Source organism: Micropterus salmoides, unplaced genomic scaffold (assembly GCF_014851395.1).
Source record: "Micropterus salmoides isolate LMB-PRFRI ecotype aquatic unplaced genomic scaffold, ASM1485139v1 Ms_hic_scaffold_19, whole genome shotgun sequence".
Lineage (NCBI taxonomy): Eukaryota > Metazoa > Chordata > Actinopteri > Centrarchiformes > Centrarchidae > Micropterus > Micropterus salmoides.
Genome location: NW_024041039.1, coordinates 31,555,773 through 31,578,948, shown reverse-complemented (window position 1 = coordinate 31,578,948; position 23,176 = coordinate 31,555,773). Strand labels below are relative to the sequence as shown.

At 40.2% G+C, this 23,176-nt stretch overlaps 1 protein-coding gene across 3 annotated transcripts in view; it reads left to right on the top strand.

Moving 5' to 3' along the window:
- The window catches only part of clmna (calmin a), a 69,803-nt gene that overhangs the window by 19,825 nt on the left and 26,802 nt on the right, over positions 1-23,176 (top strand). For all 3 annotated transcript variants that reach the window (XM_038728017.1, XM_038728016.1, XM_038728018.1), the window contains exon 2: positions 17,109-17,170. In XM_038728017.1, coding sequence (XP_038583945.1) covers positions 17,109-17,170 — 62 coding nt within the window. The remainder of the gene's footprint in view (positions 1-17,108; positions 17,171-23,176) is intronic.

Genomic DNA, 23,176 nt, shown 5'->3' with positions numbered 1-23,176 from the left:
GCATGAATTCATATGTTTAACAAATCGGCATCATGTTGTAGTTATTTCAGCATCAGTTTATTGCTATTTAATTTACTTTGGGTTCATACAGCTGTAGTAATGGCGAGTTGTGTTTATTCGCGTTATCACGTTGTGTATGAAGACTCAGCAGTTGTCCATAAAACCCCCGTGAGCAAAGCGTTGCGTGGATTAAATTCGCTTGCTCTGAATGCACAGTTACAGTCCACTTGGGCCCTGTGTATATACAGCTACCTGTCACTGAGTTCAATGTAGAGGATCTTGTCCCAGGGTTTCACTGAGCCCATGGCATCTCTCAATGCATTGGTACTGTGGATGGGACCCATGTGGAAATAAAGTAGCAATCCACAAATTCAATATATTACTTGAACAGAACTTCTCTTGACATACAAGCCCCCCTGTCAATACAAGTGTGTGAGAGAATGTCTATGTAGTGGATGAATAGGTGTGGCAGTATTCACTTCAGGGTGTCGGATCAGAATACTACTTTGTGCTCAGGTGAGAGTGTATAAAGAAAGGATGCAGTGTCCAGGTCCATAGTTAGTACTTCACAGGAACGGGAAATCAGAGTATCCTCTGTAAAATTTCACCCACACGGTGTTTACTGTGTAAACGCTCTCTTTCTTAGTATTACCAGTGGAAAAATGTTTTTCTCTTAATATCGTGTATTTCTCTGAGGGATACACCGTGAACGCCTTGTTATTGCAGTGGTTACACATTTACAAGAGACACCATCGAATGTTGTGAGAGTAATCAAGTGGTTTGAGGTTACTTCCCCAAACAAAGATACTAAAGAGGAGGGGTGGCTAAATCATGTGTGCTGATACAGCAGGGATGATATTACATGAAAAAAGTTGATCTACAGGAGAAACATAGTTTAAAGCAATAAAGAATACCTGAGAGCCTTACTGCATTAGTTTCTATTATATTTTGAATTGTCACCTGCCACCTGAATTTTGTGTTTACCTTTCTATAATTAAAAAACATTTCCACCATAAACTGGTGCAGAAAATGCAGTAATTTTCACCAGAATGCAGGAAATTAGGTTTTTAATGCTCACAATTTTATGAGAGAGGACCCCCAGTATTGAAACTAAACCATTGTTCTTGTATTTCAACAACAAAATGACTACATAAATCTCCTCTGGGGGAACATTCACTCATTACTTCAAATATAATTTCTATTCACATTGCTTTTTTGTTCCCTGGGAAAGGAATAAATCTGTTGTTTGTCATTTAATGATGTGCTTCTTTGATGATTTTAATAATAATAATCAACAATATTAAGGGAAGTTAGCCTGCATCTTATTTGATGGGGGGTGGTAAGGGACCTGGATAATGGATAGGGGGGCACTAGCCCAAAAAAGGTTGAGAACCACTGAGCTAGAATGTAATGAGCTATCAAATAATGATTAACAAATATAAGCTCAGACAGTCACAGTAACAATCACTACCAACAAGCATGTGAGTATAAATAACAGATATATGCAGAATAGAAACTAGTAGAATGCAGAAACACAGTTTACACAGACTATAGCTGTGTCTCAATTCAGGGGCCGCATCCTTTGAAAGCAGCATTTGAAGACCGAATACGTCAGACGGTGCAACTAGGCTATCCCATTTCGAAGGCTCCTTCTAATGCGGCCAAGAAAAGCAGCCTTCTTTTCCACAGTTTGGAGGATCTAACTGCTGGAGCCTTTGCAACCCAAGGGATCCCAAGATTCATTGAGTGCCGGTTGATTTTCCCAGCATAAATAAATATAAGTAAGTAAGAAAATAAAAGTAAGTATTGGATTTCAACTCACTCCAAAGCTAACTTTACAAATGTTTAAAAACCAAGAGGCCTAAAAGCACAAATTGTTGTTTAAATAATAGTATTGCTGAATAAGTTAACGTAAGTTGAGTGATGCTAACACACGTTGTTAGCTGGCCAGCTAACATTAGCGAGATACAACCTTTAAAAGTAAAGCCTTTAACGCCTTCACTTATAAATGTAAGAGGTTCAGAGTCTGGCCCTCTTACTGAGATTGTTGTGATATTATACATCATTTATACTTCATATTCCATATTTCCCTCCAAGTAGAAAAGAAGTGGGACAATAAAAAACAAAATACTAAGGATGCACATGAATTTTGAAACTGAAATGATATCTTCTGTGTATAATGTTTAGAATTTTTGTGTATCGTTTGCTTTTAGTCATGCACGTTAATAAACACAGTTGCTGAAATTTGTTTTGCTGCTGCTGTTATCTACCATATTGTTTTCCTGTGCCTTAGGATTGCAAGTGTCCAGGGGCAGGAAAGGGTGTGAGTGGGAAGCCCACTGTTGCAACTTGGCCCTGGTTTGACGAGAAGGAGGAGGAGGAGGAGGAGGAGGAGGAGGAGGAGGAAAGCCAGCAGAGAGAGAGAGCTGTTCAAAGAAGAAGAAGAAGGAGAGCAGAGAGAGGTTGGACTGGCTGTTCTCTTGAGACACTTGTTGATAAATAACAAATAATTCATTAATAATAATATATAAAATTTATTAATCAATTAAAATTAAATGTTTGTTAAATTATTTTATTTACTGTGGTCTTTATAACTATTAGCAACATATTTACAACATTTATTGGTGATGCTGCTGGACCTGGAGGACCCTGGTGTCAGCAGGACATCATCTGGGGTGTGTTTGTGGATGCATCTCTCCACTGTCCACCGCATCGTCCTTCAGTGGCTTTGCAGGGCTCAGTCAATCGAGCCAAGAGGTTTTAGAAAGAGGCATGAATAATTCACAATACAAAATACTAACTCACAACCTTATTTTGACAAAATATTATAAAAAGAAATAGGAATCATAGATTTACAGTTCTTTGGCACCTCCTCTAGGGCAAACACCTCTGCAGACAGCTGGTCACGCCAGGGCACACCACTGACTCCAAACCATATTCCCCCTCATCTGCCACATCCTCCTCAAGCTCATCCTCTGGAGCCACAAAGTCACCAGCCACAAGGCAGAGATGGGGATTCGAGTTAGAGACTCGGACTCGAGTGCGACTTAAGTCGCGCACACAGTGGCCGCTGGCTGCCATCACCTTAATTATTACCGTTGGCTAGAAAGAAGTTACAGCTTTATTGTTGACCATGTAACTTTACAGTTTTATTTAGTTAACGTTACACTGGGTTTAAGAGTCTGGGGAGTGTTTTGACTTACAGTATTTAATAAGCTGTCAATAATTGCATTGCACATGACATGGTTGTGCAAACAGGTTACAGTTACAGAATTCCTTATACCTGTGCAGCTTTATTAGCAACCTGGACTGAACACAGCAGGTGATACAACATTCGTAATAACCACGAGAGACTTGAGACTTGACTTGGATTCTTGCTCAGAGACTTGTGAGCATCTCTGCCACAAGGCAGATGTTGTAGAGGATGGCTCATGCTGTTATGACCTATAATGGTCTGTATCTGAAAAAACATTTATCCTCTTTTATGAAGCTGTCAGTTAAATTACTCTTCTTCAGTATTCTAAAAAAAAAAATACTCACATGAGGCACAAAGGTGTGGTGTACCTCCAGCGCTTGCAGGAAGATGTCCCGGAACCTGGTCTTCATCATCCCCAAAGCCCGCTCTTGGCCCAGCAAACCCACGAAATATAGATTCTAACTCATCCTGGGTCCTCCAAAGGTGGATGACTTTGTGGGGAATGGCCACCACCTCCTCAGTGACTCTGTGGACGATGCGGTGGACAGTGAAATGAGGCATTGAAAAATCTCTGGAGATCACCCTGTATGACGCCCCACTTGCCAACCAGAATAGAAATACCAGGCTCTTAAACGTGGCACCTCATCCGTGTCTCCGTTCCTGGTTTAGGAGGACCAGTATATATATATACTCATGTTAATCTTTACACAAGTGAGGTGGAGCCAGGTGTGTGTAGTGATACAGTCACTGTAGTGTTGGGTGAAAATGTGGCAGGTGTTATATAACGTGTCTCAGCAGTGAAAATCCATCTGCAATTGAGCTACTAGACTCTCAAGACTAGTAGATAATTTACTGAAATTTTCAGTAAGTAAATAAGTTAAGTACAGTTTTGAGGTACTTGCATTTTGACTATTTCCATTTTCTACTACTACTTTATACTCCACTATATTTTGGAGGCAAATACTTTTTACTCCACTATATTTATTTGATAACTCTCTAGTTACTTTGCAGATTCAGATTATTAATATAAAACATCTAAAATTAATTATGATATATTATTATAGCTCAAGCTATAAAGTAATTAAGATGAGCCCCACCTTTACCAGGTGCAACATAAAAGTGATGAACACATAATGCATCAATACTTATAATCCAGTAACAAAATATATATTATTCTGAAATAGGCCATTGTGCATTTTAACTTTTTTCCTTAGTATATTTTGATGCTAATGCTTTTGTACTTTTACTTATTCATCTTACTAAGATTTTGAATGCTGGACTGTTACTTGTAACAGTGTATTTTTCCATTGTAGTATTGCTATTTTTACTTAAGTAAAAGATCTGAGTACTTCTTCCACCACTGCAACAGGCACAGTACCGGTAGGCATATAGAGTAGCCTGCAGTCTACCTTCATAAACATGCGCAATTCTTGTAATAACCAATGATTAGGCACTACAGAAATGAAGTAGATCTCTTCTCTTCTTCACCACTGAGGGGGCAAAATTACTGCCATCAGACTATTGAAGTTTATCAGACACATGAGACATTTCCGGAAGCGAGAGATCAAGTGTAGATGAAGATGCAAATTCTGAATTGCAATGATGAAAAGCTGTATCAACATCTGTCATTTCTATACTAGATGGAATGGTAGTTGTTGCTGGTTAACCACCCCATATCTGCTCACATAGTTCAAAGTAGAGTAGAACTTTCCAAGCCGAACCACTTTCCAAGCAGAACCTACCCCATACCTATATTTCCTGCTGTATCGCCTTCACCTTTGTGGTGATAATGGCCCTGGTTATATCCTCCTTGCAATGAGGAAACTCTTGGGATGTCTCAGAAGGGTACTGCTCTAGGACTAACTAACTTTTTTTCAGGCTTCTGTTTGGCCAACATGGCTTTATGGTTAGGGTTATATCACCACCTGTTGGTTTGTCATTAATTGCCAGCGCTTGATAGCGTGTATTTGCGTTTTCATGCGGAAAGAGATTTTTTAAAAACAGTGTATGTGTGGACCCGGAATCTTTTTTAAGAACGAAGAAATCTTGTGTGCGTGTGGACTAGGCCTGACATGCAATATCTCATGACAGCAAATTAGGACACCATATCAAATATACATATAGACCTAAATTATCTTTAAACATCACTGAGAGCTGAGCAGAGCTGGAGATGATCCAAATCAAAGACTACAACGGCTGAACTGCAGCAGCCGGTCTCTCATTCACATTTCGCTACAGTGTTATTTCTCATCTGTTTTTTTCCGGCTTTATTGCTGAAACACGTGTTGACAGAAGTACAGTCATTAGAAAAGGAAGACAGAAGCAGGTTTTTAAAAATGCACTGCAGAATGTTCTGGGTGTACCGTATATATTAATACACATTAAGTTCTTTGCGTGTAGCATATAGGGACTACAAACTTTCTTTTAGTTATACACCTTGTGTTGTATAATGATATATAAATTACCTTGTTAACCTTGTTCAACATTTATGTTGATAATCCTACTGTTAGCTAATATAAGCTAACTACTGTTAGCTAACTACTGTTAGCTTATATTAGCTAACAGTACGCAAACGGACAGTAAGTAATTTCCAGGTAGCAAACATTCAGGTAGCTAAGAGCCTGGCCTGAAAACCTCCTTCCAGCGGTCCACATCAAAACTCCCCTGGTGCTTGAGCTCCCAGTCTGGGCAGAGTCAGCAAAGCTAATAGGACTGCTAGCAGCATGGCTAACTGAGCTAACTAGATACTTTTCAACATAAGTGCTTTCCAGCAATCAATGTAAAACAAAAATCTGAATCACACACTGTTGGGCAACAAATTAAACATAAAAACAAGTTGTACAATAACTTGTTTTTATGTATAATTTAAGAAAAATCAATTACGCATCACATTGTGGGTTGAATTCAATAAATTTAACATCAACAAGTCAATATACAAATAATGGAGAAATAAAATACGCATCACACATTGAAATATGTTTAATGAGTTTTTTAAGAAGTGAGATGAAACCAGGAACAGACTCGGCAAGCTTGATCTCCTATGGTATACAAGTTGTGACCAAAGATGATCTCAAGTATTCATACTGTTACCAACATTAGGATTTAATGTGGGCAAACAGTCAAGTAATTTAAATGTTTTTTTTTCTGTCTCCAGTCTGATTGTTCTGGAAGGCAGAAGCAGAGCTGCCCTCAAATGGTTTGATGATGATGCAATGATGATTCACCATGCAGTTGTTTCTAAGAGACTATGCTCTCAGGTTGACCTTCGGCCCCCGGGGGTGTTTACTGAGCAGGTATAAGCACTACAGAAAAATACACACCCACCTGGGGTTGCTGTCCACCAATTCAACTTGAGCTGCTTTTACTCTTTCACCTGATGTTTCACTTTGTTTTCCCCTCAGAAAAAGGTTTATACCAAACATTTTACAAGCGAGCCCATTTACAATTTTGAAAGTCATCAAGCACCTAAAGTTTGATCTGACAGGGAGCTAGTGAAGGGAAGCTAGAATTGGTATGATGTGATCAAATGTTGTAATTTTGGTTAAGATTCCTGCTGCACTCTGAACCATATGAAGCCTTTTGGTATTGGCCTGACAACAAAATGTTAAATAATCAAGTCTGGATGAAACTAAAGCCTAGTTCACACTAGCCACAAGCCTTAAGGCGTGAATTAGAATCTCTGCATCAACCAAGGACAGAAATGATGTAATTTTAGCGAGGTCCTGGTGATTTTGTTAATGTGCTGATCTAAAGAGAGGGTAGAATCAAATATCACTGCAAGACTCTTGACGGTTGAACTGAGAGATCACACAGTTTTTGAAAGTGTTGCACTGGAAATGAATTCTGTGACAGCGTTTTTTGACCAAGAGGTGAACTCTGTAAGCCCCACTTAGGCTGTAGGCCTACTGGTAAGGAGACTAACTGGCTCAGAATAAGAATATTGTATGACTTGGTTTTACAGAGGTAGCAGGAGATGAGGAAGTAATTTTGTATGAATCTTATCTATTTTCCTGCAAAATAAAATAAGATTATAGACAGCTAACAGACGGCTGAAAATTAGCATCAAAAAGAAATCTCGGATTGATTTTATTGTTACAGATTAAGAGAGAGAAATAGGCCCCGTTGGCAGTGGACCGAGCACGCTTGTAATTACGCCCACTTATACGTTTGATTGATGCCATTTATGTTCCCATCTCATGTCTGCAGGCAAGTAGAATAATCTCAGAAGATCCGTATTCCATCCTTACTTTAAACACCCATCATATTCATCTAGGCTCTGTCATCCTTCTGAGGGTCCAGTCACACTTAATTTATGTAATTTGCCCTGAATCATAGGCTGTAGAAACACAAGGATGTAGAGTCAGTTACATCATCCTACATTATCCGAAGAGATGTTTTTGGGTTACCCCAGTCTGGGTTTACCCCTTTCTGCTATCCTGACGCCAGAAATCTATATTTTGCTGAGGATGGAGCCTGGGTACAGCTGAAGAGAGACAAGGTAGTTGCCTTTACCTCTCCTGACTGGTGGCCGAGTCTCAGCTCAAACAAATATGCTTTGAATACATTTGAATTTGCCTCACCCTTTTGTGTACAGAAATATCACAATAAGGATTCTATTGTGCACATCTTTCAAAAGAGAATAAAACAGTTTTTGGACACATATGTGGAAACCGCATTTAAGGGTCGGGTTATGCTCCAAAAAAGAAGTCATTAGTACGACATGTTGTCTGACCTAATCAGAAATCAAAAGTGTTCATAGTTGTTCTGTACAAGCACACTTGAAGGTAGGGTGAAAAGCAGGCCATCAGAGAGGGGGAAGACGTGATAACGTTAAATATAGGGATAACTGCACATTTTCAGAGTCTCTCCTGTTGCACTAGAAACAGAACCCCCCCCGACCACCACACACACACACACTCACACACACACACACACACACACACACACACACACACACACACACACACACACACAGTTACACTGTCGAGGGAAACACTGATCCTACTCTGAGAGTTTGCTCTGCAGTGTTGAACCCTTTACTTATTTTTGCAAAGCAAATTCATCATTTAGTCAAGCTCCTGTGTTTGCATATCTTCTAAACAATGAAGAGGTTATGTTTCTGTGCAAAGAAGCATAGTAGTAGTTTGTAGATCTTAAATGTAGGTATTTATTGTCCTGCTGAAGGACAGGGTTTAAGGTGCTGGTGTTAAGGGGCCTCATCCCATTGAAATGCTTTTGAAATGGTGTAACCAGAAAATAAGCATATCCAGGGGCAATGGCACAGGGACAAACACTTGCCTGTGGCCATTGACCAGTTGTTACGCAATCATGCTGACTAGAAATATCATGTTTCTGTTGTGCAACTATAAAGATATGACTCGGAAGAAATATGTGATTACTCTGTAGTATTCTATCTTGGCTTGTCTTTCTCTGAGACATAATGATTATGCACTGGTCCAGCTCCATCCCCTTTCAGAAAGTTCTTACAGCAAAACATCCCTGGGTTAAAGAAAAACAAAGGGCTGCTTTCGCCATATGTATATTTTTTAGATTATCTAAACCACCTAATTTAGATAATGGTTTAGATAATCTGGTGTTGGTTGATTTATAACCTGTCAGATCTCTGCAATGACTTTAGTGAGTACGCTGTTATTACTGATAGAAACACCGGCATATAGGATGAAAATAAGACCCAATTTGTAAGGAACCAAAATGTCCCTTGAACCCATTTAATTGAGTTTAAATAGTAAGCAAGCTGCAGCACATATTACTGCAGGAGAGGGAATGTAAATGCAAGCAGAGACTATCACTGGGACAGTTTGGAAGATGTACCTGCTCATTATCTAAGTTTGTGATATAAGCACAAAGATAATAACTCTGATCATCTGAAAATCATTCTGTGTCTTAACTTGCCTTTTGTTTAGTTTCCCCCCATGTCGCGTGACTTATTAACCCTGTCCAACATATAAGCTTGATGAGTAACCATGGCTGCGTGGTGATTGGCCCTTGTCTTCTCTTGTAGACATTAACCACTGAAATGCTTTCTTTACAGCTGCAGTGGTCTTCATTGACACCCTTAACAAGTGAACATGATGTTACTCATGTGCCAGCATCAGTAAAAACACACAAAAAATGACCATGGGTAAACTGTTCTTTTTTTGAATGTGAGGTTGTTTAAAAGTGAGCCACCTTATTGATAATGCTATTAAAATTGAAAAAAGTGAAAAGTGTGAATAACTGTATGTGAGTATTTGTTTATTTGATATTCCTGCTGCTGTGAAGGAACATTGAATAGTGAGAAAGAATCATTCACTTTCCTGTAAATGATTAACCATCCAGTCTTTTTGTCTTGTCATTGCTCTGTTGTTCTAACAGCACGCATTTAACTTGTCAAACAGGTGGAACTGATAACATTAACAATGGCTGCAATCCATTCAGGTGTAGCACTGCCAGGACGCTGGTTTATTGGCATTTAGTGGCAGATGAACTTGGAACAGAGCTATCATCAGTGTTATCAGTCCCATGTAGGGCTATGGCATATGCCCAAAAAAATCAGTATTATTTCAGTCACAATATACATGTTGTAGGCCTTCATGTGCAAGACAGTTGAGCAACAATAAAAAACCTGTACCACCTGTTAACCTAGTTACGCATATTCAAATAAAGTTATTCCATGGACTGTGGACTGTTGCTACAAGATGCTTCAACTAAGTGGACATCCAGTTTAGGAATCACAGAAAAGTCCTTGCACTTAGCAAGACACTTTGACATGCACATTGCAGGAGCTTAGGATCGAATCGATTAGTGGGCGACCTGCTCTACCTCTAAGCCATTAATAATACTTAATACCATTTGCCATTTGAAATTTCTTCACAAAACGTCCTCGTCTTCTGTGGTGTAGAATACAAACTTGAATCTCCAAGAGGGCTTCCCTCGCTTGTTCTTCCAGGCCCTCACTTGCTTCTTCAACCCAAAACGTTCCATACAGCCGTGCAGCCTCTGCCACTTCCTCTTCCCCATCTTCAGCGCAGTGAAAAAATGTTCTACTATCACTATCCACAATCAGGACAAATTAGTGAATTAGTATAATATTCTCACTTACAATAAAAGAGTGAAGTTGTCATACCACTTACTATGTCGATGATGTAAAGTTCACAGTCTACTGTTAATGTAATGTTAATATGCTACTTATATAATGTAACTAAATGTCACATTCAGTTACCACAAGTATAGGCCTAATATTTATTCTAGTTACAGCAGTTTCAGTTTTTTGGGTTGTTTTTATTCATTGAAACAGTCGACATTGGTTTCTAATTAATTAATGCTAAGTATTAAGCTTTCAATGATCATAACCATCACAACCAAAGTTTTTTGTAGAAAGGTTAAAAATATGGTAGATTTATGTATTTAAATGGGAGGACAGCGGAAAAGAATAGTAAAATACGGGAGGGTTGACGAGTATGCTAATAACTAACCTGAGCATAGTCAACATCTTAAAGGCGATGTATTATGGTTTTCCATATTTTATGTCTTATCTACAATGTTACAATGTTGGATGTTAATGTTAAAAAATGACCAAAGCTTCAGATAATGAGGTCAAAGTATTTAGAGAAATCCCTGTGAACCCTCCTGTTCTGAACACTCTGGTGAAAAAGCAGTTCAAAACCGTCATTTCATGACACACGGAGCTACATGGAGCCGGTATTCCATGCTCATTTGCTCTGCACAGCTATGCTCAGTCTGTCTGTACCGCTCAGCGGCAACAACATAGACTGTATATAAGAAGTGGACGTAGTCATGGTGACGTCACCCGTTGGTTTGTGGACTGCCGCTTTGAAGCTTTGAGTTTGGCCGATAGGGCGCCGCCATATTGAGTTTTTGCAATCAGCGGCACCAGACGTGACCATATTTGGATGAGACGGTGGAGCTAACGGCCGTGTGTGGAACTAGCTAGTCTGCTTAGCAGAATTTACTGGACAAAAATTATTTTCATGTACCCTTCAGTAGAAAGAAGGCAGAACCATTTTTATGTATTAATTAATTGATTTTATTGATGTCAGAAATGCTTTTAAAAATGCTTGCTATGTGGATTGACTTTGAGACAAGTAGATCGTCAGGACATTATTTATATAGTGAGGCGTAATCAACATTGTGTTGGACTTCAAACGTATTGATTCTGAGTGATATTACTATGGAAACAGAATAATCTCAACTCACAGTCCACTTACTAGCATCACATGACAGAAAATGATATAAAAGTATCTGATGAATAATAAATTATTGACAACAATAATTATAGTAATCATAATAATCATGTTAATTAGTTGATAATAATAGATTGTAATAAAATATTAATATTAGTAGTAAAATATTTACTAAATGTGTTGAAATAAATTATTAAGAATCAAAATGACCAATATATAATTAATATCATAAATATACATTCTGAATGGCTGTTTTATATTTTTATATTATATACATTGTAGCGATTATAATATTGTTTTATAACCTCACTAATAATCAATAATAATTATGTTATTGTTTGGTTGTATTGTTATTGTCATATTGGGAGAACAAAGTCTCACAGTTGTCAGTGTAACATGATAGTTTATCTCAAGGCGAGAGGAGACTTTCTGTGAACTCTACAGTTATGTAATACCTCTGGATGATGAGCACTGCAGTCTGAAGGGATGCTCCTGTCATAGCTGCTGAATGAATATTTCAGGAAAAGAGCTCTCCTGTATTTTTCATATTCTCTTACCTCACATTCAGACTTACAGTCATACTCCTAGTCTAAATATGATGTTCAGTGGCACAAAGACGTCAAATACAAAACAATCAGTGAACATCTATCACCTAGTGTCTTTCATCTCCTGAGTCTGTGTTCATAGTGAATTTGGATTTACATCAGGGTTGGAAATGCACTTTTTTGTCCACCTACCCTAGACGGACTCAGTGGACTTTCGGAGTGAGTCCGGGGTCATGTTAACTTGGTATAAATGACTTTGTAGCGGGGGGGCCCTTGGTGAATCTCCACCCCCACTGTGCTGAGAGTCTAGCTCCGCCCCTGCACACACCTCTGATCGCTATATGAGGTCTTCAGGCCAAGACCCTTAAAATGTGTTTGTGCTTAGTGGCTCCCAGTCTTGTAACTCTCTCTTTAGCCTTGAGAGCTATGGATTCGGTGAAAACCTTTAAAAAATATACCTAAAGGCACACAGACTTTTTAGACTATAGTATTTGATGGTATATGTACAGTTGTTATTTTGTTTTTAGTTACTACAAAGCACTTTGTGACTCCTCTTTGTCTGTGAAAGGTGTTAAATAAATATACTTTACTTACTTACTTACTAACTACCTCCCATCTCTTATCTCATTTAAATCTAGTAACTACAGTAGTCGATCCAGCAACTACCTAACCTTGGATATCTCACATTTACGCAATAGAACTAGTTTCAGGTACTGTCAGGGGTGGAGGACTGGGTGGAGGGGGTAAAGGGAGTAAACAGGGCTCTCATGTGAGTAGGGCCCACAGAGATACTAGAATGAATAGCCATGGATGTGGCCCATCAAATAATGCTTATAAACAGGGTCCTGAATTTTGTGCCACGCCCCTGGGTACTGTGTGCACCTTTTTAAAAAGAATAAACTCAAACTTCCCTCAAGCTAAATTAATTTATTCCCCCTGGAAATTTTAAAGCTTTATTATAAGATTGATTTTTTTATTGAGTATTGTAAGTGTTGTTACTAGTTCTTTATCGATTGTGGTTGTCTGACCTGATGTGTGTTGTTTTCAATCTCAGTGATTAAATAATCTTCATGATGTAAGCACACACCACATCTAACCTTTGCTGGGAATGTTTGTCTGTGTAAGGAGAGTCTATTAGCGCTACAGTAAATAAAATGTATGTGCTGTGTGTCTGTGATATTGATAAGATAATTCACTTGGTTGGGATTTACAAAGCAAAGAGACACTGACGCCACAAACCCCACACTAGTCACACATCGTCTGTCTAGTTTTAATAGATGTGTGTTCATTTATAGCCTCCAGAGAGCTAATTGCCACTTAATTATATTTGCTTGCTCCACCTCTCTGACTTGAAAACTTGCCATCACTTATGTAGTCAAAAGGCTGCTGCAGCCATGTGGATTTGGTATACTCAGCTGTGCCTTCTCTGTTTGCATGGCAAGCAAATGACCAACCAGAGCACTCAAAGTCAAAGAGGGCTTATCTTAGACACACTCAGACATGAACAAAAAGGCTAATATCCTGTGTTTGGTAAACAAGCACAACTGACTTTTTACTTGATTACTGGGTACCACACAGACAATCCCTGTATCCCTCAAATGCTCCATATTTGCATAGCGCCTTTCTAGTCTTTTTGACCACTCAAAGCTCTTTTACACTACATCATATTCACCATTCACACACTGGTGGAACAGCAATTCAAGGTTCAGTATCTTGCCCAGGGACACTTCAACATGCAGCCTGGAGGAGCCGGGGATTGACCATCACTGATCCACCGTCAGACCAGTCATGCTGGGTGATGCAGGCAGCATAATGTTCACCATGTCAGTGCAATTGATAAAAAACCTGGAGGTGGTCCCTGGGCGCTGCCCAGCGGCTGCACAGCGGCTCCCTTGAGGGATGGGTTAAAGTGCAGAGAATTTCGCAACATGTATGTGTATGTGACAATAAAAGTATCTTTTTCTTCTTCTTCTGCTTAATATCCAGACTCTTTCATGCCTGTCACATGTGCTCAGTGTGAACCTGCTCTCATCTGTGAATAGAACAGGGCTGGGTTCTGGTGTTCTCTGCCGAATGCCAATTAAGCCACACAGTGCTGAGCTGGGAGCACAGATCCCTCTAGAGGATGTTGGGCCTTCTTCCCACCCTCATGGAGTCTCTGACAGTTTGGTCAGAAACATGCACATCAGTAGCCCAATGGAGGTCATTCTGTAGGGCTCTGGCAGTGCTCCTCCTTGCATAAGGAGCAGAGACTGGTCCTGCTGCTGGGTTGATGCCCTTCTACGGCCTTGTCCAGTTCTCTTTGTGTAACGGCCCATCTCCTGGTATCTCTGGACTGTGCTGGAAGACACGGCAAACCTTCTTGCAACCAGTAGTGACAAGGACACTAGCAAAATGCAACACTAGAGAACAATCAGTCAGAAGGGATAAGGAGAGAGCAACTGTCTGTGGCCACCACCTGCAAGACCATTTCCTTGATGGCGGTTGTCTTGCTGTTGCCTCTCCAGTGCACCTGCTGTCACTTTTATTTGCACCAAAAGAAGTGACATTGATTCACAATTGCTTATGCTTCCTACCTGAACAGACTGATATCCCTGAAGTTTAACTGACATGATGTTATACTGTGATGATTAAGTGTTCCTTTAATTGTTTAGGCTTTTAGTCAAAGATGACTTTATTTGCAGATATGCTGCTCACTATGTGTTTATGCTTAAAGACATGCCATCTATTCAGATTATTTGGCTGCATAGCACTCTGTTCTATTGAAGCTTCAATTGATAACTAATGCTACCAGTAGGCTGAACTTTGAAGATGGTTGTTTCAGTGTTCTTGAACATGCTTGGATAAGAGGCCAGTATGGACTACAAGCTTGATCTTCCCCCCAAAGAAAAGCAATATTTTTTTTGTCTTCTGCATCCGGCCTCAGTGAAGCAGTCATGGTTCCACTGGAGGAAGGTATAATCAATATCATTCCAGCAGCCAAAGCTCTCATTACCCGTGGTGTGTATAATATAATACAGTTAGCCTCAGTGACTCCGGTGAGCTTATACAGGACATAAAGATGAAAACGAGCTGACTTTGCTACTACAGTAACCACTCCACAGTTCCCTCTATAGGGAGGTCTGCTTTTTCTACTGGTGCAGCAGAGTTAGTTTTGGACTAAGCAACTAAAGCTCCTTCAGGAGGGCAGAGAAATGACTGGGATTTTCCAGGAAATTCAACAGTAAACCTGCTGCAGTCCTGCTCCCAATCCAATCACTATGTATTTAATACATAGTTTGATAATACATATGAATTATGTGAAGCTGGGAATAGCTGGATAAATATTACAATATTATAATACAATACAATAATATATTTTTAATACAAATGTTTAGAGCAATACTGAAAAGCTATGCAAACAAATCAACAATCAAATCAAATGTTGAAAATTTAATGGTTTAACATCCAGTGTGTATTTGATATACAGCACCGTTTCCATCCCAACAATCACATGATCCACATTCCAATGTATTTACATGTATAGTGGTGCCATTCAAACGCAAATCACATACAATGATTTTAGATTGTTCTTTTATGTGAATTTTAAGTGTTTTATATACTGAAATAAAGAAAACCTTCACCTCAGAAAAAGACTACAGCCAAAAATACAAAACAAGATGTTGGCAAACAAGCCTATGAAGTGATGGACACGAATGTTTGTATAATGTATACAGCGACATAGTAAGTGGTATGACAAAAACTGAAATCTTTCACCTGTGTTTTCTGTCCCTAAGAGGCAATGAATCAAATTTTTTATTCCATTGTTTTTATTCCATTATGCACACATGAGATAAAACTTTATTAATCCCCCGTAGGGGAAATTTCAGAAGTGGAAGGAGATATTTGTTCTCTGCATTTAACCTATCCTATTTTGGAGCAGTTGGCTGCCTTGCTCAGGGGCCACCTTCGGCATGGGTCATGCTGTTTCCAAGTTTCCAAGTCCTAACAGACTGAGCTAATGCCACCGCATATTCAAAGTTATTACACTCATTTTCTACACCTGCCCTTAAATGAAGCCAATTACACTGGCATTTAGATTAATAGTAAGGTAAGCCTGAACAGGTGTTTTCATTTATTGTATCTGATGTGCGGGCCTGCACAGGCTTTGATGGACATCTGCCTCATACTCACACAGTTTTCATGACTTCACATAACTCCCATTATAGCTCTGCCCAAATTCAACAGAAGAGAGCAGAGGTTTAATCGGTCAGAATAAGTGGAAACACCTGTGTGGGTGTGCAGCCCCCTTAAATGTTAAGCACAAATGGTTATGTTTAAAGTATGAGGATTACGGCAGCTACAGTGTGTCTTGTGGAAAGGGGGGAGCCAGCAGTTGCTCACTCTGTAAGGACTTGGCTTTTATAGAAGAGCCTTTCCTGATTTTAGTTGATTTTCTTTTAACTGCATTTTAATTTCATAACTTTCCTCCTGCTTTTTGTTTGCTGTGTTTTATGATCTTTGCTCGTGAAAGCACTTTGTAACAGTGTTTTGAAAAGTACTCTCTAAATAAATATTATTATTATTATTATTGGCTGGAAACTGGAGGGTCACTGTTCGAGGCCAGCTTGGACCAGAGATACGGAGTGTGGACTGGTAGCTGGAGAGTTGCCAGTCCACCTCCTGGTCACTGCTGAAGTTGACCTTGAGCAAGCTCCTGAACCCCCAACCACTCGGGGCGCTGTACTAAGACGTCTCTCCATGTGTTGTTGCTATAGGTCCTGTTTGTGCATGTGTGTGTTTTTCAGATCTGTGTGTATAATACTAACATTAACAACAGAGAATTTAATTTCTCCTTGCGGGATTAAAAAGTATGTCGTCTTCTTCTTCTTCTAAAAATATGGGATTAAAGTGTACAGATGTCTTGCTTCTTTAATTGTCCTCAAAATCCTCATTGATTTAGACAGGATTTTTGTGAAAAGACGGATAGATAACAGAGTGAGAGAGAGCTTGTAGGTATGTGTGTTTGTGCCCACTGTTGCCCATTCTGTTTCTTTGCTATGGTGAAATGCCATTGGCAAGAAGTGATTCATGCTCACTTGCATCTACAGACTCTAATGAATACCATGGACCTGGCTTCGGTTTCCTGATGATTGAACTTTTCCCCCCCTTTCTGTGTTGCAGTTGAAAGAGAAGTGGTTCAGAAGAGGACCTTCACCCGATGGATGAACCTACATTTAGAAAAGGTTTGTTGGTAGCTTCATAAAATCGTGGCTGTAGAAAATAGCAGTAAAAAAGCAGTACAGAAACATGTAATAATGCTCTCCACACTTTCATTTAATACCTGGGTGGAACAAGACAATTTCTTTCTTTTATTTATTTTATTCTTTTACTCCACCTCAAAACCCAGGGTAGCTCCATCTTCACCACAGACTGGATCATGAAGCTGAGAAATCCCACCATGCTCACTGTATGTGTTTTTCACTGCAGCTGTACATAAACAGCAGTTGCAGCTTCTCCATCCCGCTCTCTGAATTATACATGTGGTTGCGTGGAACTGCCTGTTTGCAGCATTAAAGTTTCATTAGCCTGTAAAGTGTTAATCTGAGATAACGGTGGTGATGACAGGTCTAGCTAGCTCAGGGTGGTTGTTTTCCTCTCCACACCGCCCACCTGGTGGAAGAGGGCCCCCTCTGCTGCTAGAGCTGTGGGCCAAATACAGAACCAATGCTCTGGGGTAACCAATGAGAAACCTGGAGGAATATGGAGGCCCAAAGCACACATAAGTAAATGTGATTGATAAATTAGAAATAAGCCATTTACCATAATCTAAATAAAATTTTGTCTAAAGAACAAATACATGAATGAAGGAATGTTTTAGTATTTATTTTCACATTTATCATCATGCTTGACAGTATCTCTCTTACTACAGTAAAGGAGAAAAATACACAAATAAATGTGTAAATAAATAAATAAGAAGTAATGTGGAAATTAGAGCCTGGCCACTATGTGTCCTAATATTAGTTAAAAAATGTAGATTTTCAACATATGTATGAGTTGATTAAATAATAAGAAATTGCAGAAAAGAAAAGAGATGTTTGAGGTCATATAAACACAGCCTTAGTCACAATTCACAAAAGAGAGAAATAAATGATTTGTTATTAAAATATTTTTCCTGTGTTTATATAAAAGTATAAGAATGGAAGACAGAAGAATATATTAATTAGAGTTATTAAACTCCGTATGTGCCTCAAAAATCCAAAATTGGTCAGATTGTACAGAGAGGTCTTGTCACAGTCTGCAGCGTTTCTCCTTTTGAACACTTTTACAGCCAATTCTGACTGCCGGATTTTAAATAAACAAAATATTTTGGTTGGGAGAGTAAACTATGTAACATGTTATCATGGGCAGTGGGCGATTTGAGTCTGCAGACAGACAACGTATACAGCAGCAGAACAACACTGAGAGCTTCAGTCTAGAGATATTGTGGAGGTGGAAAAAGGCAGTCTGGGTGATGGCTTTTATGTGGGATTCAAAGGACAGAGTGTTATCCAGGGTGACACCAAGGCTTTTGACTTTGGATGACAGAGTAACTGGGAAACCATCAATATTGATAATGAGGTTTTGCTGTTTGGAGAGGGTGGATTTGGGTTTAGGGCATCGCTCCAAGAGGCTTTTTGGTACGTCTGGAGCCGGAGAATGATTTCTGTCTTGTTGCTGGTGGAGGAGCTTCATGTTCATCCAGCTCCTGATGTCTTGGAGGCAGTTGATGATGGAGATGGGAGGTAGGGAGGTGAAAAGTTTGGTAGAGAAGTAGAGCTGGGTGTCATCAGCATAACAGTGTCGCATGATCCTCCTCAGGGGTAGGAGGTATATGATGAAGAGGAGTGGAACCAGCACTGACCCCTGGGGGACACACTGGTTTGTGATTATTGAGTTGAACAAACTGTTAAACTGTCAACGGTCAGTGAGGTAGGAGGAAACCAGTAGAGTGCAACAACACCTGTGACACTAACGGCTGCCAGGCGTTTCAGTAGGAGCGGATGGGAGATTGTGTCAAATGCTGCACTCAGGTCTAGAAGAATGAGGACGGATAGTAGGCCAGAGTCAGCTGCACAGAGTAGGTGGTTGGTGATTTTGACAAGGGTTGTTTCAATGCTGTGGTTGGATCGGAAACCAGACTAGAATGGAATTGAGTTTAGTTTTGTGGCTGAAAAGTATCAGTCAATTGAATCAAAGTATTTTTGTTTCCTTCTGTCAATTATGTGGATTCGACCCGCACCTTGTCATACTGGATGTCAGACAGACACCTCTGCATTGATAGGCCACTCATACCATATGACTGTACAATGAAATGAAAGTCGACGTTTCACTGCATGCCACTATAGAAATGCATTTAGACACAGCAAGCTCCAGCAGAGCCTTACATTACTGCGTAGTTTCCCTCCTGAGCCTGTCTTTCCTTTCTGTTTTCAGTCCCCAGCCAGGGGGCAGTCAGGGCGAGCATCTGATCAAATCTTTTGTTGTGTCTCACACAATGAGCCTCTCTTTTCTTACTCACTGTTTGGCCCTGCATCAAATCTCTGACCCACTAATTGACAATCATATATTTGTATTCTGTCATCTTGGAAAGTTCCAGTCATTTTACCCAACCCCACCACCACCACCACCACCACCACCACCACCATGTTCAGGCAAGTTCAAAAATGCCTGCCTTAGTAATGACTTGTCACAACAAGTCATTACTAAGTCACTGACAACAGGACTCTGTGTTGGCTCAGGCAGTGCCATCTGTGGGTTACTGACTGATTTTTAAAGATAAATCTGCGTTGTTTACTCGTGTCAGCCGTTGCAAGGATACAGCAGTGAGTGTGTGTTGATTTTTCAGTGACAGTTCTTTGAAATAGAAAGGTGCTTATGGAGAGCTCTTCGGTGCCATTCAGTGTGTTGAATTAAAGCGAAAGAGTGTGTTCAGGAGGAATGTTGGCACAGTGTTGAATTTGAAAACTGATTATGCCCTTCGTGTTCTCTGTAGAACAGATTACTCGAAATGTCATCAGCTACTTACCGTAATTTGCTAATCAAGAGGGTGTAGCAGAAATGACTAATGAGTATTTGGTTTTTACCTCTATACAGCAGTTTTCATTCAGATTCGGGGCTCTTCACAGTGTGTGACTCAAGTAGCTTACCATACCCGTCCCATCCTCTTTTTAATTGTTTAGCATATGTGCGTAATCTTGTGTGTTTGTGTGTGTGTGTGTGAAGTTCATCGCAACAAGTTAGATGAATTGGAAGCCTGGGCCAAATCACAAAGTGAAGGTAACTTGTCTTCTTGCTTTTACCAAAACTTGGCTCTGCAAATTGGACCTGGACGAGGACCTGTCAATATAAACAGTATGTGACTTGTGCCACCAAACAAAAGAACTCTATGATTGAGCTTCAGTGGGTGGTGCTTACAAATACAGCTGTCTGTCATTAGGAAAAACACGACGACTGTGGGAATGTAACAGTGGGTAAATCATGTTCTGCTATACAATAGGGGTGGGGAAAAAATCTATCCTTAGATGCATCGCAATGCGGTTGCGAAAGATTCTGAATCGATTAACAAATAAAATAAAAAGATTGATTATTTAATGTTAATTAATAAGGTAGCGTTGATGGAACACAAAAGGCAGATATCTCTAGAGCAGCCGGACAGTCTGTGGTGTGGTTCGGCACAGCACCGCTGCAGAATGAATAACCTACTACCGGCCTACTAAACTTTAACACGATCATTAACATCAATGCACAACTTGTGATTTCCACTGTTACACTGTGCACAGTAACACTCACCACTGTGCTGGCTCCATGTGTGTCCTGTGTGTGCGTTGCGAATGAGCGGGCGAGCGAATTAGAGAGAGAGAGAGAGAGCGTGACGGTGAAAGTTAGCAGACTTATTAGAGATGTTAGCAGTAAGTTCAGTCTGGCAGTAAACGTCCAGTGTAGGTCACAGTGTGACCGTTAATAAAAGTCTGTTGTTTCCCCAGCGGTGAGCGCTAGCTAACATCTCCCTTGTACAGCACATGTTTTGGCTGCTATGTAACGCCAGCTAAATCAGTAACAAAGTAAACGTTAATGTTAGCTCTATGTCATTACTGCTTACTTGTCCAGGATTGGAAACATCGGGTACAAGTTAAACTGGTGTACAGCTCTGTCCCCTCTCTCTCTCTCTCCTTCCATCCCCCTCCCTCCCTCCCTCTCTCTCTCTCTCTCTCTCTCTCTCTCACCCTCTCTCTCTCTCCTTCCATCCCCCTCCCTCTTTCTCTCTGTTCCTCTCTCTCTAGCCCTCCCTCTCTCTCTCTCTCTCGCCCTCTCTCTCTCCTTCCATCCCCCTCCCTCTTTCTCTCTGTTCCTCTCTTGCCCCCCCCCCCCCCCCTCTCTCTCTCTCTCTCTCTACCCCTCTCTCTCTCTCTCTTTCCCTCTCTCTCTCTCTCTCTCTCCCTCCCTCCTTCACCCCAACCGGTCGAGGCAGATGGCCGCCCACCCTGAGCCATGGTTCTGCTCGAGGTTTCTGCCTCTTAAAAGGAAGTTTTTCCTTGCCTCTGTCGCCTAGTGCTTGCTCTTGGTGGGAACTGTTGGGCTTCTGTAAATAACATCACAGAGTACGGTCTAGACCTGCTCTTTTATGAAAAGCGCTGTGAGATAACTATTGTTGTGATTAGGCGCTATATAAATAAAATTTAATTGAATTGTCCTGTTCACATACTATACATCCTGATACTAGTTAAATTATATTTCAGTTTTCAAAGGAGTCTCAAAACTGGTTATTAAAGAGAAGAAGGTGGTGACCAGGAGGAGCTGTGGTTAGTAAATTAGGGAAGCAAGCTAGTCCTTTTAAGCTAAGGTGGAGACGGGGCGACTGTGGCTCAGGAGGTTAATCGGAAGGTCAGCTTTTGTGGTTCAATCCTCGGTTCCTCCAGGCTCCATGTTGAAGTGTCCTTGGGCAAGATACTGAACCCTGAATTGCCCCTGGTGGCTGTTCCCCCAGTGTATGAATGTGTGAGAATGTTAGTTTGTGTTTGAGCACTTAGGCTCAGTGTGTGAATGTGTGAATGGTGCATGCAGATGTAGCGCTTTGATTGGTTGAAAAGACTAGAAAGGTGATATACACATACGGAACATTTTGTATCATTTAGATTTTAATGTGCAAATTAAATGCATAGTAATTATCCAGAAATCATATAGAAATCGATAATTGTTTTATAATCACATCGCGGGCCTCTGAATTGGAATCGAATGGAATCGTGAGGTGCCCAGAGATTCCCATCCCTAGTATACAATTTATTTTATTTAATTAATTTGATTTGATATGCCTGTCAGATCTCTCCTCCATGACTGCCTGTAGCTCCACTCCCCTGTCTTCGCGACTGTAATCTGCTCTCTCCATCTACAGTAGAAAACAAAAAGGGGAAAAGACGCATGTTACTTTGTGGCCATAACAACAGTGAGGACACAATGTCCATTTTCGGGACATACAGGACAGGAGTCAGGACAACTGCTCATAAATCTGGACTGAATTTTTTGGGACATCTGGTGAACCCTACTTCTGTGCATTCTACCATAATAGTGTGTATCTTCTGACTATGTGCAAACCCTCCTTGACGCACCTCGAGCATGTGAAGGGAACAGTGAAGAGTTGGTCAGAGGACAGTGTCTCCTCTCTTCAAGCATTTGACTGTACAGATTGGCAGTGTTTTTATGATGCTTGTGAAGACATTAATAAACTAACTGACACTGTCTTGACATACATCACATTCTGTGTTGACTCTGTCATCCTAACTCAAAAGGTTGTTAAATAACAAGCCTTGGGTAGCTTTAATCAGGCTTATTACACTAGCGATCCTCTTGAGAAAATGAATTGTGAAGTTAAAAAATGAAGGCTAAAATGAAGTACAGAGAAAATATAGACAATATAACAGCAGCCTAGCAAGGGATTAAAGCAATCCCCTCTATAAATCAGTGTGCAAATGCAACTAAACAGTCCATAAGTGTAAATGGGGTGGATGATGCTGATTGGTGAACTCTTTTTTTTCTCTCGCTTTGAAAGGTGTGAGGTCTCTGAAAATGTCTTCAGTCTTAGAGAGTCTCTCCAGAATGATATTGTGATATCTCAGGAATGTGTCACAGCCCTATTTAAGACCTCTATAATCCCAAATCGTAAAATCAAAAAATCCCAAGGGACTAAATGATTTTAGACATGTTGCCCTTACATC